The sequence below is a fragment of the Lycium barbarum genome, chromosome 4, assembly GCF_019175385.1.
Source record: "Lycium barbarum isolate Lr01 chromosome 4, ASM1917538v2, whole genome shotgun sequence".
Lineage (NCBI taxonomy): Eukaryota > Viridiplantae > Streptophyta > Magnoliopsida > Solanales > Solanaceae > Lycium > Lycium barbarum.
In genome coordinates this window covers 135,334,022-135,353,033 of record NC_083340.1, presented here as the reverse complement: position 1 = coordinate 135,353,033, position 19,012 = coordinate 135,334,022, and the positions used below count along the sequence as shown (strand labels likewise).

General features: G+C 34.1%; 2 protein-coding genes across 2 annotated transcripts; one reads left to right on the top strand and one right to left on the bottom strand.

Moving 5' to 3' along the window:
- The first annotated feature begins 831 nt into the window (after positions 1-831).
- LOC132638646 (DNA-directed RNA polymerase II subunit RPB2-like) lies at positions 832-9,155 on the top strand. Its single transcript, XM_060355455.1, has 25 exons — positions 832-1,386; positions 2,634-2,855; positions 2,932-3,219; positions 3,317-3,514; positions 3,629-3,693; positions 3,773-3,859; positions 3,941-4,061; positions 4,143-4,187; positions 4,281-4,418; positions 4,517-4,589; positions 4,675-4,751; positions 4,841-4,948; positions 5,028-5,144; positions 5,255-5,410; positions 5,485-5,589; positions 5,789-5,914; positions 6,114-6,191; positions 6,293-6,388; positions 6,478-6,593; positions 6,675-6,744; positions 6,916-6,969; positions 7,061-7,204; positions 7,393-7,692; positions 7,941-8,363; positions 8,478-9,155. Exons 1-25 carry the CDS (start codon positions 1,111-1,113, stop codon positions 8,589-8,591), a joined length of 3,597 nt encoding a protein of 1,198 aa, XP_060211438.1. The 5' UTR covers positions 832-1,110; the 3' UTR covers positions 8,592-9,155.
- A 496-nt stretch (positions 9,156-9,651) lies between these two features.
- Positions 9,652-11,563, bottom strand: LOC132637844 (uncharacterized). The gene is made up of 3 exons (XM_060354873.1): positions 11,491-11,563; positions 10,087-11,231; positions 9,652-9,978 (listed from the first exon to the last, which is right to left on the bottom strand). The coding sequence occupies exons 1-2, from the start codon at positions 11,561-11,563 to the stop codon at positions 10,156-10,158; spliced, it is 1,149 nt and encodes a 382-aa protein (XP_060210856.1). The 3' UTR covers positions 9,652-9,978; positions 10,087-10,155.
- Positions 11,564-19,012: the final 7,449 nt, after the last annotated feature.

The following is a 19,012-nucleotide window of genomic DNA, read 5'->3' as shown; positions in this document are numbered from 1 at the left end:
TACAAAGAGACCTTTGCATTCACTCACAGTGGCTAAAAGCAGAGACGAATTCAGGATTTCAAGAGAATGAGTTCACAATTGCTTGCTTACTTAGTGGGTTTCAATCCCGCAACCTTAAGGGATTAAACCAAACACTTAACCAGTGCTCCATTGAGTCCAATTTGAGCATGTGTTCCTTCAGTTAACATTAGATACAATATCTTTTAAGGATTATATACATAATATACTGAGTTTAGTCCGGTGACCATGAGTTCATGTGACTCATTTTTAATGCATAGATTCGCCCCATGGCTAAAAAAGTTTGTGGACATAACAATGGATGCAGAATTAGAATCAGAAAGATATAAGTTCAAGTTGTGGATTTATTACATTTCACTTAATTTCATGGGTTGAAAATCTATTATTTATATTTATATAGTAGTCAATTTCTTAACACATATGGGATTCGAGTCAAAATTACTTTCGAATGAACCCATAAATTATGATCTAAAAATCTGGTCCTGCTTAACACATATTAATGCAGAAGTCCTATTACTATATTATTGGTTGACAGAATTGTTTACGAGATCACTTTATTCCTCTTGCATTTGCTTTGTTAAGGGACATTTCCTATCAAAATTAAGGTGTTTATACCAAATTACTTAAGTCGTAAAATCTTTATACAACAAAAATGAACACTTGTCATTTGCTTATTTGATGTGAATATATACATATTCCCATTGTTCGGATAAGTTCGCTCATTATACTTTTGTCCGCTATGAATCCTCCTTCGATTTCGCTGACCTTATAACTAACTGATCTTCTTCACAAAATGGAAACCTAAAACTCAACTTTGACGTAAAAATTTTAGCGACGATTTTCTCAGTGAATTCTAGGGTTTAATTCCTTCAAAACCTGAGCTAAAGAGTAATCGAGAAATTATAAGAATTAATTGAAACAGACGAGTAACTAGAAACAAAATTTAGATCCCCTGAGTGACACTTTCTGAGATAAAAACTGTTAATTAGGTGACCGTTTGAGAAATTAACTCCCTGTTTGTAGAAACCAATATTGTTAGACGAATAGAAACTTCTAAAAAGTAATTCTAGTGATTTGGTTTATCCTATAACGATGTATGGAGAGAGTGAATACGTAGATGAAAATGTTGATGATAGAGAGATAATGTCAGTTGATGATGACGAAGATGAAGCACAAGAGATAACTCAGGACGATGCATGGGCAGTTATTAGTGCATATTTTGAAGAGAAGGGACTTGTGAGGCAACAATTGGATTCGTTCGATGAGTTCATACAGAATACAATGCAAGAAATTGTTGATGAAACTGCTGATATCGAAATCCGTCCTGAATCCCAACATAATCCTGGTCGTCAACCTGATTTCGTTGAGGTTTTTTTACACACTCTTTCGTTTTTTACAATTGTCATAGTTCTTCGATTCTTATTATTACCTGTTGTTTCCTTTACTACTACTAGAAACATAGGTTTTTTCGCACTGGGAATCAGTGGGAAATTTGTGTAATAAAGTATGATTTTCTCACCTCATTCCCACCGAACCAGCTCACCAAGAAAACGGATGGTGGAAATAGGTTCCCATTTGAATACTAGAAACTTCCTAAATTTTCCGTGTGAAAACAACACTAGTACTAGTTTTTTCTTTTCTCACTGATTCAATCAAAAAATCTGTAGGGAAAGCCACGAACAATTTTCAGGGGGAAAACAGTGATTTTTTAATTTTTGTTTTGCTTCTGTTATCATATTATTTGTTGTTGTTACCGTTCTTTTCTATATTATCTGCAACATGGTTTCTTCACTACTGTTGTTGTTACTGGTCTATCGAAAACGGCCTCTCTATAAGGTCTGCGTTCACGTCACCCTCCCTAGACCCAACTTGTGGGATTGCACTGGGTATGTTGTTGGTGTTGTTGTGTTTATTTGGCGGTTTATGTTATTGGTTTGGTATTCTGTTCTGGATTTGTAGTAGGTTTTTGCTCAATGCCGGTTTAGCTGCATCCTTGTTAACAAATTAGAGAATAATAGCTTCATCAAATTTGATTAGTTTGTTATGAAACAACTGAAATCCAACGTGAATATTGATGTATTTGACATTTAGGTTGCATTTTTTGTTTGGGATACAACAACAGCCGCATTCAATCTCAAGCTGTCTACTATGTGATTTTTTTGCTCCATTTTGGCCCATTTGATTCCACTAAACCTAGCTTATACCTATCATTGCACTATCATAGAATCTCTACTAACCATAAAATACTCGTCTCAATTACTGGATCTAATGTAAGTGTTCCGATAATGATTAGCATTCATCAGAGAGGTCCTCAATTAATAGGTATTGCCTGTACAGATAATTTGCTTCCATTAGTAATTTATGGTAGGACGTAGTATCTAGAATTCGGAAAGAATGAAATGAGGGAGACTAAAGAAAAAAATAATTGTTTCACTTTACCTGTATATACTTCTCTTTTCCAAATTTCCTTCGGGATAGACACTCATGAATGGCAATAAGTTTTAAAAATAGCTTTCTGTTTTCTTACCATGTTAATTCTCTAAAATTTAGCAGAATGGCCTGTATTACTATTTGATGTTAAAATGATTAAAGTGTTTTTGGTTCTAATTCTGCAGACAATTTATAAGATCAAGTTTACTCAGATATACTTGAGTAGACCTATGATGACAGAGTCTGATGGAGAGACTAATACTTTGTTTCCAAAGGCTGCAAGGTTAAGGAACTTAACGTACTCTTCTCCCCTATATGTTGATGTGAAGAAGGAAGTAATAAAGAAAGGTCATGACTATGAGGAAGTCACTGAGAATCAGGAATTTACCAAGGTTTTCATTGGAAAGGTAGCAAAATGTGGATTCAGCAACTGATAGTACTAGAATTTTTATTTGGGGTGCCTTAAATGCTTTTCATTTTCAGGTTCCTATAATGCTTCGATCAAGCTACTGCAGCTTGTATAATCTATCAGAGAAAGATTTGACTGAGTTGGGAGAGTGTCCCTATGATCAAGGTGGATACTTCATAGTCAATGGGAGTGAGAAAGTTCTGATTGCACAGGAGAAAATGAGCAGTAATCATGTCTATGTATTCAAGAAAAGACAACCAAACAAGTATGCTTATGTGGCAGAAGTTCGGTCTATAGCCGAGGGCCAAAACAAGGCACCTAGCGGCATGTTTGTTAGGATGCTTTCTAGGTCTAATAGTAAGGTTGTAAAAACTTCAACTCTTTTCAAGAATATATGGGCTTTGTTGCCATAGTTCAATTTGCTTTAGGTCTTAGGAACTTTTCTCTGCTTTGTGACAGGGGGCCTCTGGGCAATATATCCGTGCCACTCTTCCATACATACGGGCTGAAATTCCAATTATAGTTGTCTTCAGGGCATTAGGATTTGTCGCAGACAAGGATATATTGGCACATATTTGTTATGATTCTGCTGACACACAAATGATGGAATTGCTTCGCCCTTCCTTGGAAGAAGCTTTTGTGATTCAAAATCAGCAGGTATTGTTCTACTTTTGTAGAGTTCTTATGGTAGCATCTACTTAATTTTAGTCATGCTGTTGTCAAAAGAGATAAAAGCTATTCTAACTTAACTCTTTCTCTTAATTTTGGTAGGTTGCACTTGACTATATTGGCAAAAGAGGATCTACTGTTGGTTTCTCAAGAGAAAGGAGAATCAAGTTGGGAAATTCTTGATATTCAGTGCTGAAGCTTTTGTGTTTCTCGATTGCTTAGAAGAACTGCTGATCTGTATTGCAGGTATGCCAAAGAGATTCTCCAAAGGGAAATGCTTCCGCATGTTGGTACTAGAGAGTATTGTGAAACTAAGAAGGCCTACTATTTTGGGTGAGACTATGATCCGGGATTTGGAACTTATGAATATGGTTAAATAATCACTAACAAAGAGTTGAATTATTTTTTTACCAGCTATATCATCCATCGGCTTTTACTCTGTGTACTGGGACGGAGGCCTGAAGATGATAGGGATCATTATGGAAATAAAAGACTGGATCTTGCTGGACCTTTACTTGGTGGCTTATTCCGAATGGTCAGCAGTTTGTTGTAAATTTTTTGGTTGGACAATCTGAGAAAAAGTTCCTGCTTATAATAAGTGTTGACATTTATACAGCTATTCAGGAAGCTAACAAGGGACGTGAGATCCTATGTTCAAAAGGTTACTATCTTAGCTCTTTTTTTTATTGCTCTATCCATTTGCATATATGGAGCTTCTGCAAAATTAAGCAATCTACTTGCGTGGGCAAGCCAGTGTGTTGACAGTGGAAAGGATGTGAATTTGCAATTTGCAATTAAAGCAAAAACAATTACAAGTGGGCTTAAGTATTCTCTTGCTACTGGGAACTGGGGTCAGGCAAATGCTGCTGGTACCAGGGCAGGAGTTTCACAGGTGCGCTTTTCTCTTATCATACTAATATGACAGGTATATACTTTTTTCTTTTTCATTTTTTTCTCTTGTTTCACTTTTGTGTGCATATGCTTACACAGGTTTTGAACCGTTTGACATTTGCATCTACTCTTTCTCACTTGCGTAGATTGAACTCGCCAATAGGGCGAGAGGGTAATTTTCTCTTGCTCTTAGAATTGGCTTCATTTGTTACTTTGGTAGTTTCTTTGTCATCAGTGTCTTATACCTTGGTAACCAGGTAAATTGGCAAAACCTAGACAGCTTCATAATTCTCATTGGGGAATGATGTGTCCAGCAGAAACGCCTGAGGGACAAGTAACATAATACATGACACTCATTTATTGATTAAGTTTGCATGATTTTATGAATATTATGCAATATTTTGTCTGCTGCTGAAATGTTAGGCATGTGGACTGGTAAAGAACCTTGCTTTAATGGTGTACATAACAGTAGGATCAGCAGCAAATCCAATTTTGGAGTTTCTAGAGGAGTGGAGTACAGAAAATTTTGAGGTCTGCAACTCCTGGAAGATGCTTATGGATCTCAAAGTTCTTAATTCTCTCACAAGTTCATGACATTCTTTAACTTTAGGAAATATCTCCCGCGGTTATTCCCCAATCTACCAAAATTTTTGTAAATGGTTGTTGGGTTGGCATTCATCGTAATCCAGATCTGTTGGTTAAGACACTGAGACAGTTGAGGAGACAGGTTACTCACATTATTTTCTTCTCTTTGTGATGTCAACATACTCTTGAGTGATTTTTCCTGCAAGTTTTAGATATTGAGTTATGAGAATTTTGACATTTGTTCTCTTTTAGGTTGATGTTAATACTGAAGTTGGAGTTGTCCGCAATATAAATTTAAAGGAACTGCGACTATATACAGATTATGGACGTTGTAGTAGGCCGTTATTCATCGTGGAGAAAAAGAAGTTGATAATTAAGAAGAAGGATATTGTCGCACTGCAAATGAGGGTACGTACTGTTTAGCAAGATTGAATCCTTCTGTAATCGTTCAGTCCCATTGATCTTTCTTGTGCTGATCTCAGGAGTCATCTGAAGATTCTGGCTGGCATGATCTTGTGGCAAAAGGATTTATTGAGTATGTTGATACTGAGGAAGAAGAGACTACAATGATCGCAATGACCATAAATGTAAGAAGTCATGAGCTACACCTGTTGCTTTACAGTGTATTATTCCTAATACTACCAAAAAAATGTACTGCTGCCCTGCTTCTTTGAACTTTAGTCATACATTTCTTTAGTTTCAGGTGCTTCTAATTCAAGCTGAAGTAGAGTTAGTGGTCTTAGACTCGGAATTTCTATAAAATGATTTTCCTGTTTAATGTTTTAGGATCTTACAAATTCAAGGTTGAACCCAGATGAGGCTTATTCTGAGACCTACACACATTGTGAAATCCATCCATCTTTGATACTGGGAGTGTGCGCTTCAATCATACCGTTTCCAGATCATAACCAGGTGAATTAATATGTTTTATGGGTCCCTTGGAGGAACAAAGGATAGAAATAAGTTACTATATTTTATGGTATGCCTTCGATACATATTTATTCAAGTCTGTGCCCATCTTAATCTACATGACTTATCAAATATCTGTTTTCCTTTCTTAAACCCTTCCTTTGGCTTCTGCTTTATTGTCTTTAAATTTGACGTGATGCAGTCCCCTCGTAACACATATCAATCCGCTATGGGAAAACAAGCAATGGGGATTTATGTCACCAATTACCAATTCCGGATGGTAGGCTAAGTTTTCTTTATGCTTCGAGCTTTCCTTTGTTCTTCAGGCACTTTCCAGCATTAAGTATTCTCATTCTTGACTATTGCTGATCTAAATAACAGGATACATTGGCCTATGTACTGTATTATCCACAAAAGCCTCTTGTTACTACGCGGGCTATGGAGCATTTGCATTTCAGGCAGCTTCCAGCTGGCATTGTAATTAAGCACCTGCTTATTGCTTGCCTTCATTCTTAACTTTCTTGCTTTATAGTGATCGTAATCTTTTCCTGTTGGATTTGCAAAAGAACGCCATTGTTGCCATTTCCTGCTATTCGGGCTATAACCAAGAAGATTCTGTCATCATGAATCAATCTTCAATTGACCGTGGCTTCTTCCGCTCTCTATTTTTCCGTTCATATCGGTATGTAAGTCTCTTTTTTACTTCATATTATCTGCTGTTTCTTGCTCTGATCAAGCTCCTGTCTCCATTTTCCCTCAATAGGGATGAAGAGAAAAAGATGGGAACACTTGTCAAAGAGGATTTTGGACGTCCTGATAGAGAACATACCATGGTTGGTTCTTTCTTTTGGTCACTCTCTTCCTCCCCATCTCTCGTTCTAAAGACATTAATTACGACAAATAAAGAAAGAAAAAAAATAATAAAGATAATAGGTATGCTTTCCATAAGAATACATCAATTTTCTACTTGTATAATGTTGGATTATGGTTGTAATTTCTTGCAGGGAATGCGACATGGAAATTACGATAAATTAGATGATGACGGATTTGCACCTCCTGTTAGTATTACTAGCAAACACAAACTCATCATTCTGCTTCACTGATATGTGCTTGAAATTTTAATCTCTGATAACTTTTTGCTGATGCCAGGGAACAAGAGTTTCTGGTGATGATGTCATAATTGGAAAGACCACACCCATTTCTCAAGATGATGCTCAAGGACAACCAGCAAGATACACGCGCAAAGACCATAGTACCAGTCTACGACATAGTGAAACTGGAATTGTGGATCAGGTCCCCCTGCTAGTTATTTGTGCTTCAATTTTCCTATGTCCTCCACAATTACGGGAAATCATAGCCAAATGAGAATTTTTTCAAAATTTGTGATGTTTCTTTTTTCACATTTCTTGTTGGCCATTTTACTTCAACTTTAATCATTTGTTAGCTATCTTGTTGAGAAGTTGTTTCCATGCTTTCTGTAGGTTCTTTTGACAACAAATGCAGATGGACTGAGATTTGTCAAAATAAGGATGAGATCTGTCAGAATTCCCCAGATCGGAGACAAATTCAGCAGTCGGCATGGACAAAAAGGAACCATTGGAATGACTTACACACAAGAAGACATGCCATGGAGCGCTGAAGGCATAACCCCAGATATCATTGTGAATCCACATGCCATCCCTTCTCGTATGACAATAGGCCAGCTAGTTGAGTGTATCATGGGGAAGGTTGCTGCTCACATGGGAAAGGAAGGAGATGCTACCCCTTTCACTGATGTTACTGTAAGTTCCGGAAGTCCCTTTTGGAAAATAAAGGTTTATATAATTGTAAATGCAATTGAGACAATACACATCTGTCTTTGAGTTAATACAATTAGAGATAAAAGAATGTGCCAGGAGGTTCCTGAACTACTGGTTTATCAAATGCTATTAGCGGTTAATATTAATTCATGAATATGAGATGCTGATCACTTAAAAGTTTTTGGCTGTTTTGGCAAATTGAATAAGAATTAACCAATCAATACTTTCAGGTGGATAGCATCAGCAAAGCTCTGCACAAGTGTGGTTATCAGATGCGTGGTTTTGAGAGAATGTATAATGGTCATACAGGCCGTATATTGACTGCAATGATATTCTTGGGGCCAACTTACTACCAGAGACTGAAGCACATGGTGGATGATAAGATCCATTCTCGTGGCCGTGGTCCTGTGCAGATTCTCACTAGGCAACCTGCTGAAGGGAGATCTCGCGATGGAGGACTTCGATTTGGGGAGATGGAACGCGACTGTATGATAGCTCATGGAGCTGCACATTTCCTTAAAGAGAGGCTGTTTGATCAAAGCGATGCTTACAGAGTTCACGTATGCCAGCAATGTGGTTTAATGGCTATTGCTAATCTGAAAAAGATCTCATTCGAGTGTAGATCTTGTAGGAACAAAACTGATAATGTTCAGGTACAATCCTCATCTTGCTGCCTTTGTTCAGCTCTCCAAGTTCTACACACACCACTTGTTTAACTAAAATATCCAATTTGTTAAAGGCCTTAAAAACTTTTCTGAAATGTCTAGGTGTATATTCCTTATGCCTGCAAGCTTCTGATTCAAGAGCTCATGTCGATGGCAATTGCCCCAAGAATGCTTACAAAGGAACCAAAACCATCAAGTGGAAAGAGAGCATCCTGACAGCAACTCTTGTTTCAAACTCTGGTTCTTCACACTTGGTCATCACAATTCTATCTACTGGACTTCCTAAAGATTTTTCTGGATTTCAAGATTGCAGTGCAAATAAATTTGAACTCCTTCCTATTGTTTGCAATAGCTTGTGCTTCTATATCAAAGAGGATGGAAATTGGTTGAACCTGTGACTTAAGCGAATTGCTCTAACAGACTGAGCTCGCCACTATTAATCTCTATGATTGCGGGGAAGATTTTCTGAGGAGTTGCTGTTTTGATTGTTGACAAACATTTGTTAACTAGATTTTCTATTTTTACTATTGATGTCATCAAGAGACAAACCAAGGAGCTACTTGGACATAAAAAAATTTAACCTTTTTTCTTAATTTTGTTTTTCTTTTCAAAACATTGCTTGGTTACATTGGACTGGTTTTGACCAGTTTCAAGTGAAAAACCTTTTTCCGACTCACAAAATTTCAATCCTTTTTCAAATGAAACTTCTGTCCAAATGCAACTGTGACTTCCAAATACAAACTTCCAACTCTAATCCTTTTTGAAAAATTGCAACCAAATCTATGTTCCAAACGACTGCTAAATTTTTTTAGATAATAATAGCCTGATTACCTCTAGACTATCTTTATCAGACAATAGTTTGATTACCTCCAGATTTTTTCTGAATATTTGTTTGTTGTTCATAAGAGTAACATTAAGTCAAGCAGTGTGAAGACTTCTAATGTTATTTTTATTGTCATTCTAACATTGTTCGTACATTGTCATTATTGATTAGTTATGTTACATCCATTCTTATTAATTATTTTCATATGGGTTGGGGCATTGGAGATATTTTAAACTTGTCCTCAAGCAAGAGACATAAATTAAACTATAAACACTTTTGAAGTTTGAACTGCATCACCATATTTACTTGAAAAGTTTTCTTAAACTAATCTTACACTGTCAATTTTGATACGTTTTGCTATAACCGTATAATTTGGTAAGGGCGAAGAGAGTGAAACAACTGCACTCAAAAACAGACTGAGAAACAGAGAAAGATCCAATAATAGGCTAAACATCACTGAACAGCATTATGATAACTAGAACATCAGGAAACTCAATGTATTGCTGAAAATGTAAACAGCAGGACAACAATATAAGCTATTCAGATAGCATACTTTCTACTAGAATCATATAGATAACTTCTTGACCAAGAGCTGGTTCAAAATGAAATAGCATCCAGCTTAACCAGCACATTCTGAAGATCTTCCTTGAGGCCATGTAATGCACCCTTAAGCTCCACCACACTTGACTTAAAATGGTCCAAACTCTCCTTTCTAGCAGTGATATCAACATCTGATTGCCCTCTTAGCCACTGAGGAAAACTACATTCAGTGTTACAATGCTGCAAAATTAACCAAATAATCAGCTTAACAGGACTGCCAAGAGACTGCAACCAAATAAAACACACAAAAGAGAGTAAAGAAAAAACACTTTTACTAGGGAAACGTACCATAGGACAAGCAAAGTAAACTTGATTCTCGGTAGCTGGAGAAACTGTACTTGAGGACACTGCATGCATTCATATGGAGTCAAATGGTATCTCGGGAGCAGGAAAGCAGCCAGTGTTTTCAACACATTCATTTGATGATTGAAGGGCTAAAACAACTGGTAATCCCACCCTAGGAAGAATGAACGCTGAGTCTTTGTCGGAGACTAGTTGAGCAGTGACTTTCATTCCTTCAACTGACTCCCCAGACAGATCATGGAAGATAAAACTGCTCTCTATGTCCTTACTAACATTGGACCCACCTAAGGCCACTAGAGTAGTGTCTGCTATTTCTTCCTTAATACTGTCATTTCCCTTACTAAGGTTGGACACAACAGACAATAGCTCATTGAACTTTGAGGTGCTTCCTACTTCCTTGACACCATCATTGGACACCACGGTCACGGGGACTAATGGAGCGGTGTCTTTCTTTTCCTCGACTGATTCATTATCTTTCAGCTTTTCACCAGAATCTACGCTTTCATTGATGCAACCAGCATTCTGAGGCACAACAGTTTCATCATTAGACATTTCATTGTCCTCATTACAAGTAACTTTCAGTAAGGACACTTCTTTTTCTTCAATAGCACTCTCAACTACAGATGCAGCATCCTCTAACTCATCAGGAAATTTTCCTGTTAGGCATTCAGCAACTTCCAATTCCTTGCCAACAGAAGCTGCTTCATTTGATACCAACAGCATAGTAGTGTCATTAACAGACAATAGATCATAGTTCTTCTCAAGCATTTCTTTCGTATTCGGGGCTTCAGACAATAAATCATGGATCTGATCAAATTTTTGTTCAGGTGCCACAGTCAATTGTTCTGTTTCCTTAGTAGTATCATTGCACACCACTCCACAAGATTCATTTCCTTTCAAGTTTTCACTAGATTCTACAAGTGGTTCATCTTTAGACACTGCGTGGTCCTCATTAGATGCAACATCCAACAAGGAAACTTCAGTTTCTTCAGTAGCACTTTCATCTCCAGCAGCCTTAGAATTATGAGAAACATCTCCTGTTGTGTTCTTGGCTTCATGCAAATCATGAGCCTCTTTGGCTAACTTTTCAATTGGTATGGTCACTTTGACAATAGAAACTGAGGTGAACTCTGCATAGAAAAAATCAAAATCAGAAAAGAGTATCACACAAACTAGAACTTGTATAGGAATTAAACTTTCCAGTTTCTAATCAAAATAAGTTCCGTATTATTATAAATAGGGACGCTACTAAGTATTTTCTTGTAATAGAGAAGTAGTAGAGAATTGTAGAGCACATTCGAGATTATTAGTATATGAATAAATTATTTACATTCAGAATTAGAAAATATAACATTAACAGGATGGAAATTTTTTAAAGAACAAAATTACCATCAGCTTGTTTTGTCTGTGCCTTTTCTTGCTTCTTCTTGGTAGCTCTCCTCTTCTTTGGACCAGATGGCATCTTTGCTTCTACTTTTAATCACAATTTAGATTAATGTAAATGAATAATTTTAGTAGTACACTAAAAGGGATTAAAAAGAGTGTGTATATATAGGTATAGTTCTAATAAGCCTCTTCAAATTCTGTGACTGTTTTAATTATATTAATTGTAAAAGGAAGTTCATGAACGGTTGTTGCACTTCCCATGAAGCTAAACTCCTGATTTTCCTTATTCCAAAAAATTGTTGGGAACATAGAAAAAATAATAGTAATGCTTGTCCAACTGTGCAGATAAATGGATGTTCAGAACTTCAGATGAGTGATGACTATTGGTTAATTTACGATCAAGTTGAATGAACAAAAATTGATTATGCAAATAAATTTTCCAAAAAAATAAATAAATGTAAAATGGTATGGTAATTCTTGCTTTTACATTTTCTAGCTTAATCAATTTACAATGAACTTTATTCTTTAAAATTTGAAGACAAAATAAATTTATATTCAAATGTTTTTCGCTTTTTCCGCATAAGTTTGGTGACCCTTCCTATATTTCTACAGTTTAATATCTTTTCTGAATGCTTTCCAGTGTGTGTTGTGTTATTAAGACTTTTATTTTTGGCATTTGAACTTTGAGGTTTTTATATTTCCTTTTATTTTCCTAGTAAAAGTTAATTATAGTGATAATTAATTTTCATATTTTAAAAATCATTTTTTAAATTAGTACTACTAGATAACCCTAAGCAATGTGTAGGTTAAAACCGATTGTCTATTTGCCTTAGACCATTATTGATGTCTTTATGATATATATAATGTAGATTGATGGTGTTGAGCACGTAATTAAATTCGTTGAGCCAATTTGCTAGCTTGGGATTGACCAATTGAGTTAAGTGAAGGCCTAATCTTTTTTAAGGTATTTTCTTTCAGAATACGATCAAAATGCTGTAAATGAAATATAGTATTTAAATGTAAATTTGTCTGTGTAAGGACGAGCACGTGCAAGTCTCCCCATATAAAGTGATTTTGTATTCATGTTAAAGCTGTGAAGTTTGGGCACTTTCAATAGATTATACACTAGGAAATTTTGTCCGCGCTTCACGAGGACATAAAAATAAGTATAATCAATTAGACTAGCGGTCAACTAAGCCCAAAACTTAAAATAATCCTATTTTTTTAAAACTAACTCGCTTTAAACATTTAACACATGTACTTTACTAATTTTAGCCGTAAACCTAAATACACCATAGTTGAGTCTAGAGAGCATAAACATTATTCTCTTTCGCTTAATTCCCTTATCCAAAATCAACGTGGTGTCAATTATTTTCCTCTAACTCTTCTTAGATTATTGATTGGTGTTGTACACACTAGATTACTAGCAAAATCAATTATTTTCCTCTAACTATTTTTTTCTGATTTTGAATAAAGCTGGGAACACTAATTTCATATTGGTTTTCATTGATTTGCTCAAAATCTATCATCTATTTCTTTTTGAAACTCTTTCCATTTAACGGTTAATATAAATTGGTTCTGGGAGAAGTATATGGATGTGAATACCAATTCTTATGTATGTGAATACATTTTTTGGTTCTTGAATTTCATAGCAACACTATCGGAAGTTACGGCCAGTCTAACTTTAATTTACTTTAGGAAAAAGAAGAAGGAAAAGTACAACGAAATGAAAAAAGTAAAACTACGTTGACATCGTTTTCAAATTGAACTACACTATTCACAATTCATTTGTGAAATATTCAAATGCTTCCACTTATTTGAAAAGTTTACAAAATCTTTATGATCAACTCTTTTATACCCTTTATCATCGCTATTCCTTTCTCCTTTAACACCTATACTATATCAAACCCAAAATATCATAATATCATAAGTTAAAGGTAAAAGAGTTGAAAATTCTTACAATAAAAATGACCGGAAAATTAAATAACAACAATAATAATACTTAATATTATTATAAAAAGAGTTCTTTGCTTACCCCTTCATGTCGAAAATTTCCATATTCATTAGTGTGGAGGAAAATTTGATACCTGGAAAATGAAGATGACGCAGTAGTTTAAAAAGAGGAACATACTATTTATGACAAAATTAAGTATTTGAATTTTTTCCTCAATCAATCAACTCTATCTAGAAAAGAGTATAATTTTATCTATATCTACAATATTTTTCAAATAAGATCAAACCTTTTGGTATTTAGATGCTTTGAGAAATAATGTTAATGAAAGCAATAATCAATTACTCATTGTCAACATCACTATTCAGGGACAATTTATCTTCCCCCGGTGAGCATACACGAAAAAATAAAGAAATTTTAATTTCTTACATGAAATAATCAACAGAAGAAATCAAAACCAACAAATCAAAAGTAGTACATATAGGATGCATAAGAAATTAAATTAAGCCATCTAAACACCTTAATTATAAGAAAAAGAAGATACCTTTAAATGTGATAAATTCCAACGAGCCATGTATTTTATTTTTGGGATGCGAATCAAGTATAGTCGAAAGAGTACCAAAACACATCTGTATGTAAATCACGAAACAACCCATATCCTATAATCATAGCATTATCCGGATAAGAGCTCTCTTTTAGAAGTCTAAATAACAAGGAAAGAAAAAGAAAAGACACTATTCCTGATTTGTTGTTCTTTTCTCTTTTTCTGTAAGCTGCTCATCATCCTTGTGCTTCAGTTGTATATAACAAATTTGTATATGAAATCAAAGGAGGGAACGACCCATAGCCTCAAATTACTACTATATAGAAGCATGGGTGTCAACCATGCTTCGTCGTCCGTTAGGCATTAAAAAAAATATATCTATATAGAAGCACGGGTGTCAACCCATGCTTTGTCGTCCATTAGGCATTAAAAAAAATGATCCCCATATTAAACACTAATTAATATATAAAAAAAAAAAAAAAACCCCAACCAATATATAAAAAAAAAAAAAAAAAAAAAAAAAAAGTGGACCCCATATTAACAAAATCAAGTAATATAAAAAAAAAAGTGAATCCCACATTAAAAAAACCAAACAATGTCAAAAAAAAAAAATGCAGACTTTGTATTCGTAGCAAACACTAATATAATAAAGTTTTAAATACGGAGCACAAACTACAATGTTATATTAATCGTGTTTTGAACATAGTATCCCATATTGACAAATTCAAGCAATATAAAAAAAAAAAAAAAAGTGAATCCCATATTAAAAAAAAAGTGTAGACTTTGTATTCGTAGCAAATACTAATATAATAAAATTTTAGATACGGAGCACAAACTACAATGTTATATTAATCGTGTTTTGAACATAATATATATATATATATATATATATATATATATATATATATATATATATATATATATATATATATATAATGCATAAAAATAGTGCATCAAGCAATATAAAAAAAAAAAAAAAAAAAGTAGAACCCACCATCTCTAAACTCACGATAAAAAAGTGGACCCCATATTAACAAAATCAAGAAATATCAAAAAAAAAAAAAAAAAAAAAGTGAACCCCATATTAAAAAAAATAATGTAAAAAAAAAAGTGCAAACTTTGTATTCATAGTAAACACTAATATAATAAAGTTTTAGATATGGACTACAAACTACAATATATATATATATATATATATATATATATATATATATATATATATATATATATATATGTATATGAATGTATGTATGTATGTATAAAAGTAGTGCAAATTAATAATGTCAAAAAAAAAAGTGCACCCCATATTAAAAAATCAAACAATATTCATGTAATTTCCAAAGTATCTCATTAAGTCAATAATGACGGATTCATTGCCACGTGCGTATCAATCCATTAGTGGGAGTAAATGAAATTGCTTTTCTTCAAAAGATTAAGTAGTCAAACCATACAATTTTCTTTCTTTTTTTATATTAGCCTAAGATCTAATCTAAATATTAAACTGTTGTATTTACTATTCCGCCATGTCATTTATTTGTTATGTTTACTAAAATAAATATACTTAAAATATTTATATTTTAAAGTAAGATAGAATTTAATTACTTTTTTATTTTTATTCTTACTCTAATAAATGTGAAAACAGATTAATGTCGTAAAAAAATATATCAAATGGAGATCAAATAATGAATAAGGTAAAATAGTCAAATTATAATTCTAATCGCCGTTTTCTTAAAAAACCATACAAAAGACAACATGACAAGTAAAATGAGCTAAACTGAGAATATTTACCAAAAATTAAAAAAATAGTATTTCTTCGTTTAAATAGATCAATTTCTACTTTGTTTCGTTTTAAACATGTAAAATTAATTTAATAATTTGAATTAGAATTATCCAAATCAAAATTTGATAAAAAAAAATAATAAGTATTTTACACCTTTAAATTAATCGAATTAAAATTGAAAGTATCAGCTGATGCTTAAATATTGCTATTATTTTATCTCAAAGAGAGGAAAATAGTTTATTTTTAAACAAGTCTTCTCTTTTAAAAAATACTAATAAATTTGCCGATTTTATATACGTAGCAAACATTAATATAATAAAATTTTAGATACAGAGCGCAAACTACAATGTTATATTAATCGTGTTTTGAACATAATATAATCTCTCTCTCTCTCTCTCTATATATATATATATATAATCACTATTCAAAGACAACTACATACACATAGATGCACTATAATCTAAAGTGTTGGGCCCGTGCGTAACACGGGTATAGGCTGTCTAGTGATAAGAGAAGCATTCATTTTGGGCAAAAAAAGTGACTAAGCTGTAGAAATTGTTAAAATTAGCAAATATATCAAAGGTCTATCAATTAGTACATTGAATTACGTTTGTTTTGGGGGGCCAGAATTGCACGTCTTGCTACATTATTTTATCTATTAATACATATTACTAATGAATACTAATTAAAGGGAAGTAAATGCTAATTATAGGAAAGGTAAGAGATAATAGTCTTTGATCTAACCTTTTCAGTGATGGTTATGATAGATTTATATTATTATGAAAATTAATGAGGTGGGTTTTTGGACTTCTTAAGAGGGATATAAGTTCAATAAAATGGATTGAAAGCAAGAAAAATCCAAAAAAAAAACAAAATAGATAAATGAGTTTTTAGGTCATAGAGAGGTGTCACATCACCTTGCATATGCGTAGCTTTATATTATATATGGATATAGATTAGGATTTATGACGAATGATATAGGTAATGCTTGTGATGATGCTACGGGCAAGAACTTCTCTTTTTCCACCTCCTCATTTTGGTGAGCTCCACACTATTTTATGTGGAGATTTCGAGTTTTATATGATTCTTTTGTATAGTCACATTGTAATATGTATGCTGATTATGTTGTAATTTCTTAAAAACGTCAAGATAACCCAGACCCTATGGGCAACAAATAATGATTTGAAAATTACTATAGTATGGATTCTTGATTATAAGCATTGATTTGGACTACATACACGCTAAAGCCCTTATTATGATGATGATGATGTATGAGGAAAAGTATGAGATATTGCTTATTACATTATAAGCTACATCTATCACAAATGATCATGATGTTTGCTAGTAGAATTAGCATACTCTCCCTCAAGCGCGAGATTGATAGACGTCTAGCAAGCCCAGCTTGGATAGTAAGGTGTGATGTTGTGCAGCTCCTAAGCCTTTAGTAAGAAAATCTGCAGGCTATGACTGAGTATGAAGATATTGAGGTTGAATTAGTTGTTGCTTGATTTTCTCCCCGACAAAATGATAGCCAATTTCAATATATTTGGTCCTCTCATGAAAGATGGGATTCGAAGCAATTTAAATGCCAGCTTTGCTATCACAATGTAACTGTACTGGTGTCTGAACTAAAACTCCCAACTCATGTAGTAGGCTAACTAACCAAATTATCTTAGCACTTACAACAACTAGGCTTCTATACTCAGCCTCTGTTGAGCTTCTGCTTATAGTTTGTTGCTTCTTATATTTCCAAGAGATAAGAGAGGCACCTAGTTTAATGACATAACCAGTGACAGATCTTCTTGTGTTTGGGCAAGCATCCCAATCTGAATCACAAAAGGCTTCAAGCTGGTGTATAATCCCCTGGCTAAGAAAATTCCAAGGCCTAGAGAAGCCTTAATATATCTAAAAATCCTTAAAGAAGCATCAAGATGAGACTGTTAGGTAGTTGCATGAATTGAATAAGGACCTGGACAGCAAAATCAATGTCAGGTCTGGTGATGGTCAAGTATATCAATTTCTCTCTACTACCTCATTCTGCTGAGGGGTATATGGACAACTACTTTGTTGCAATATGCCATAGGATGCTAACAACTCTTCACACTTAGCATTAAAGAATTTTGTTTCATTATCTGTCCTCATTACTTTAACAGAATTAGAAAATTGATTCTTTACCATGCATAGAAAAGTAGTCAGTACTACTATCACATCCCACAAACATCTAAATGAAGCAGTTCAAAACCAGTATTAGCTTTTGTAGTACTAGAAGGAAATTTGAGTCTATGTTGCTTTGCTAATGGACATATCTCACAATTGTCCTTCAAATTCTCTCTTATTGCTCCTTTAAATCTGGTGATGTGCTTCATTGCTTGTGGTGAGGGATGTCCCAATTTCTTATACCTCAGCATGATCATCTTATATTCAGCTGCAAACTTAGACTCAACAGTCTTATTTTCATTCGTTTTATTCTCAACAATAACTATTGTTGCTGCTATATGCTGTCTTTGCTTCCTTAGTATGTACAATCCATCTTCCTCTCTACCAATCCCAATCACCTTTCCATTGTAGAGTTCCTGGAACACACAGAAATTAGGATAAGAGCCTATCATTCAGTTCAAGTCTCTTGTTATTTTTTACACTAGCATCAGATTGAACTTAAAATCTGGCACATGTAGCACATTCTTCGTAAGCTTGGATTTCAGTATATTAATATCACTTATATGTGCTACATGACATCTATTCTTTATTGGATTTTGCACACCTATACTTCTACCTTTTTCTACTGATTTAGTATTAACCAGTATGTCCTGACGGTGTGTGATATGGTGAGAAGCACCTGAATCTATAATCCAATCAACCAAGATAGCATGTGATATTAAAGTGCTTATACCTGCCATGCGGAATTGATAGTCACCTGTTTCACCTTTATCTGTTTTGTTCAAAAAACCCAGCAGCTTTTTGTATTGATCTTCAGTGAAAAAAATGACCTTGAGAGGTGCTAGTATTAGCTTCATTAGATATGATAGTTCCATTTGCATAAGGCTTAGTTCCTACGAAGTGTGGCTTCTCTGTACCAAATGGTTTCTTCTTGCTTTTAAAATCTGGTGGAAAACCAATGATTCTGTAACAATTCTCCTTCGTGTGTCCCTTGTATCCATAATGCTCACAAACTATCCCAAATGATTGTGATCCTCCAGGTCCTAGTTTCCTAGGCCTGATTCCTTGACCTCTGCCAGCAAACAAGGTTAGT

What these genes read in the sequence shown, in the direction of transcription:
- LOC132637844 (XM_060354873.1), bottom strand. Translation starts at nt 11,563, where the DNA reads ATGCCATCTGGTCCAAAGAAGAGGAGAGCTACCAAGAAGAAGCAAGAA. An exon ending in ACAGACAAAACAAGCTGATG is followed by an intron (nt 11,232 to 11,490) that starts GTAATTTTGTTC and finishes TTTTCTATGCAG; the next exon opens with AGTTCACCTCAGTTTCTATT.
- LOC132638646 (XM_060355455.1), top strand. Translation starts at nt 1,111, where the DNA reads ATGTATGGAGAGAGTGAATACGTAGATGAAAATGTTGATGATAGAGAG. An exon ending in TGATCGCAATGACCATAAAT is followed by an intron (nt 5,590 to 5,788) that starts GTAAGAAGTCAT and finishes TTAATGTTTTAG; the next exon opens with GATCTTACAAATTCAAGGTT. An exon ending in GGCAGCTTCCAGCTGGCATT is followed by an intron (nt 6,389 to 6,477) that starts GTAATTAAGCAC and finishes GATTTGCAAAAG; the next exon opens with AACGCCATTGTTGCCATTTC.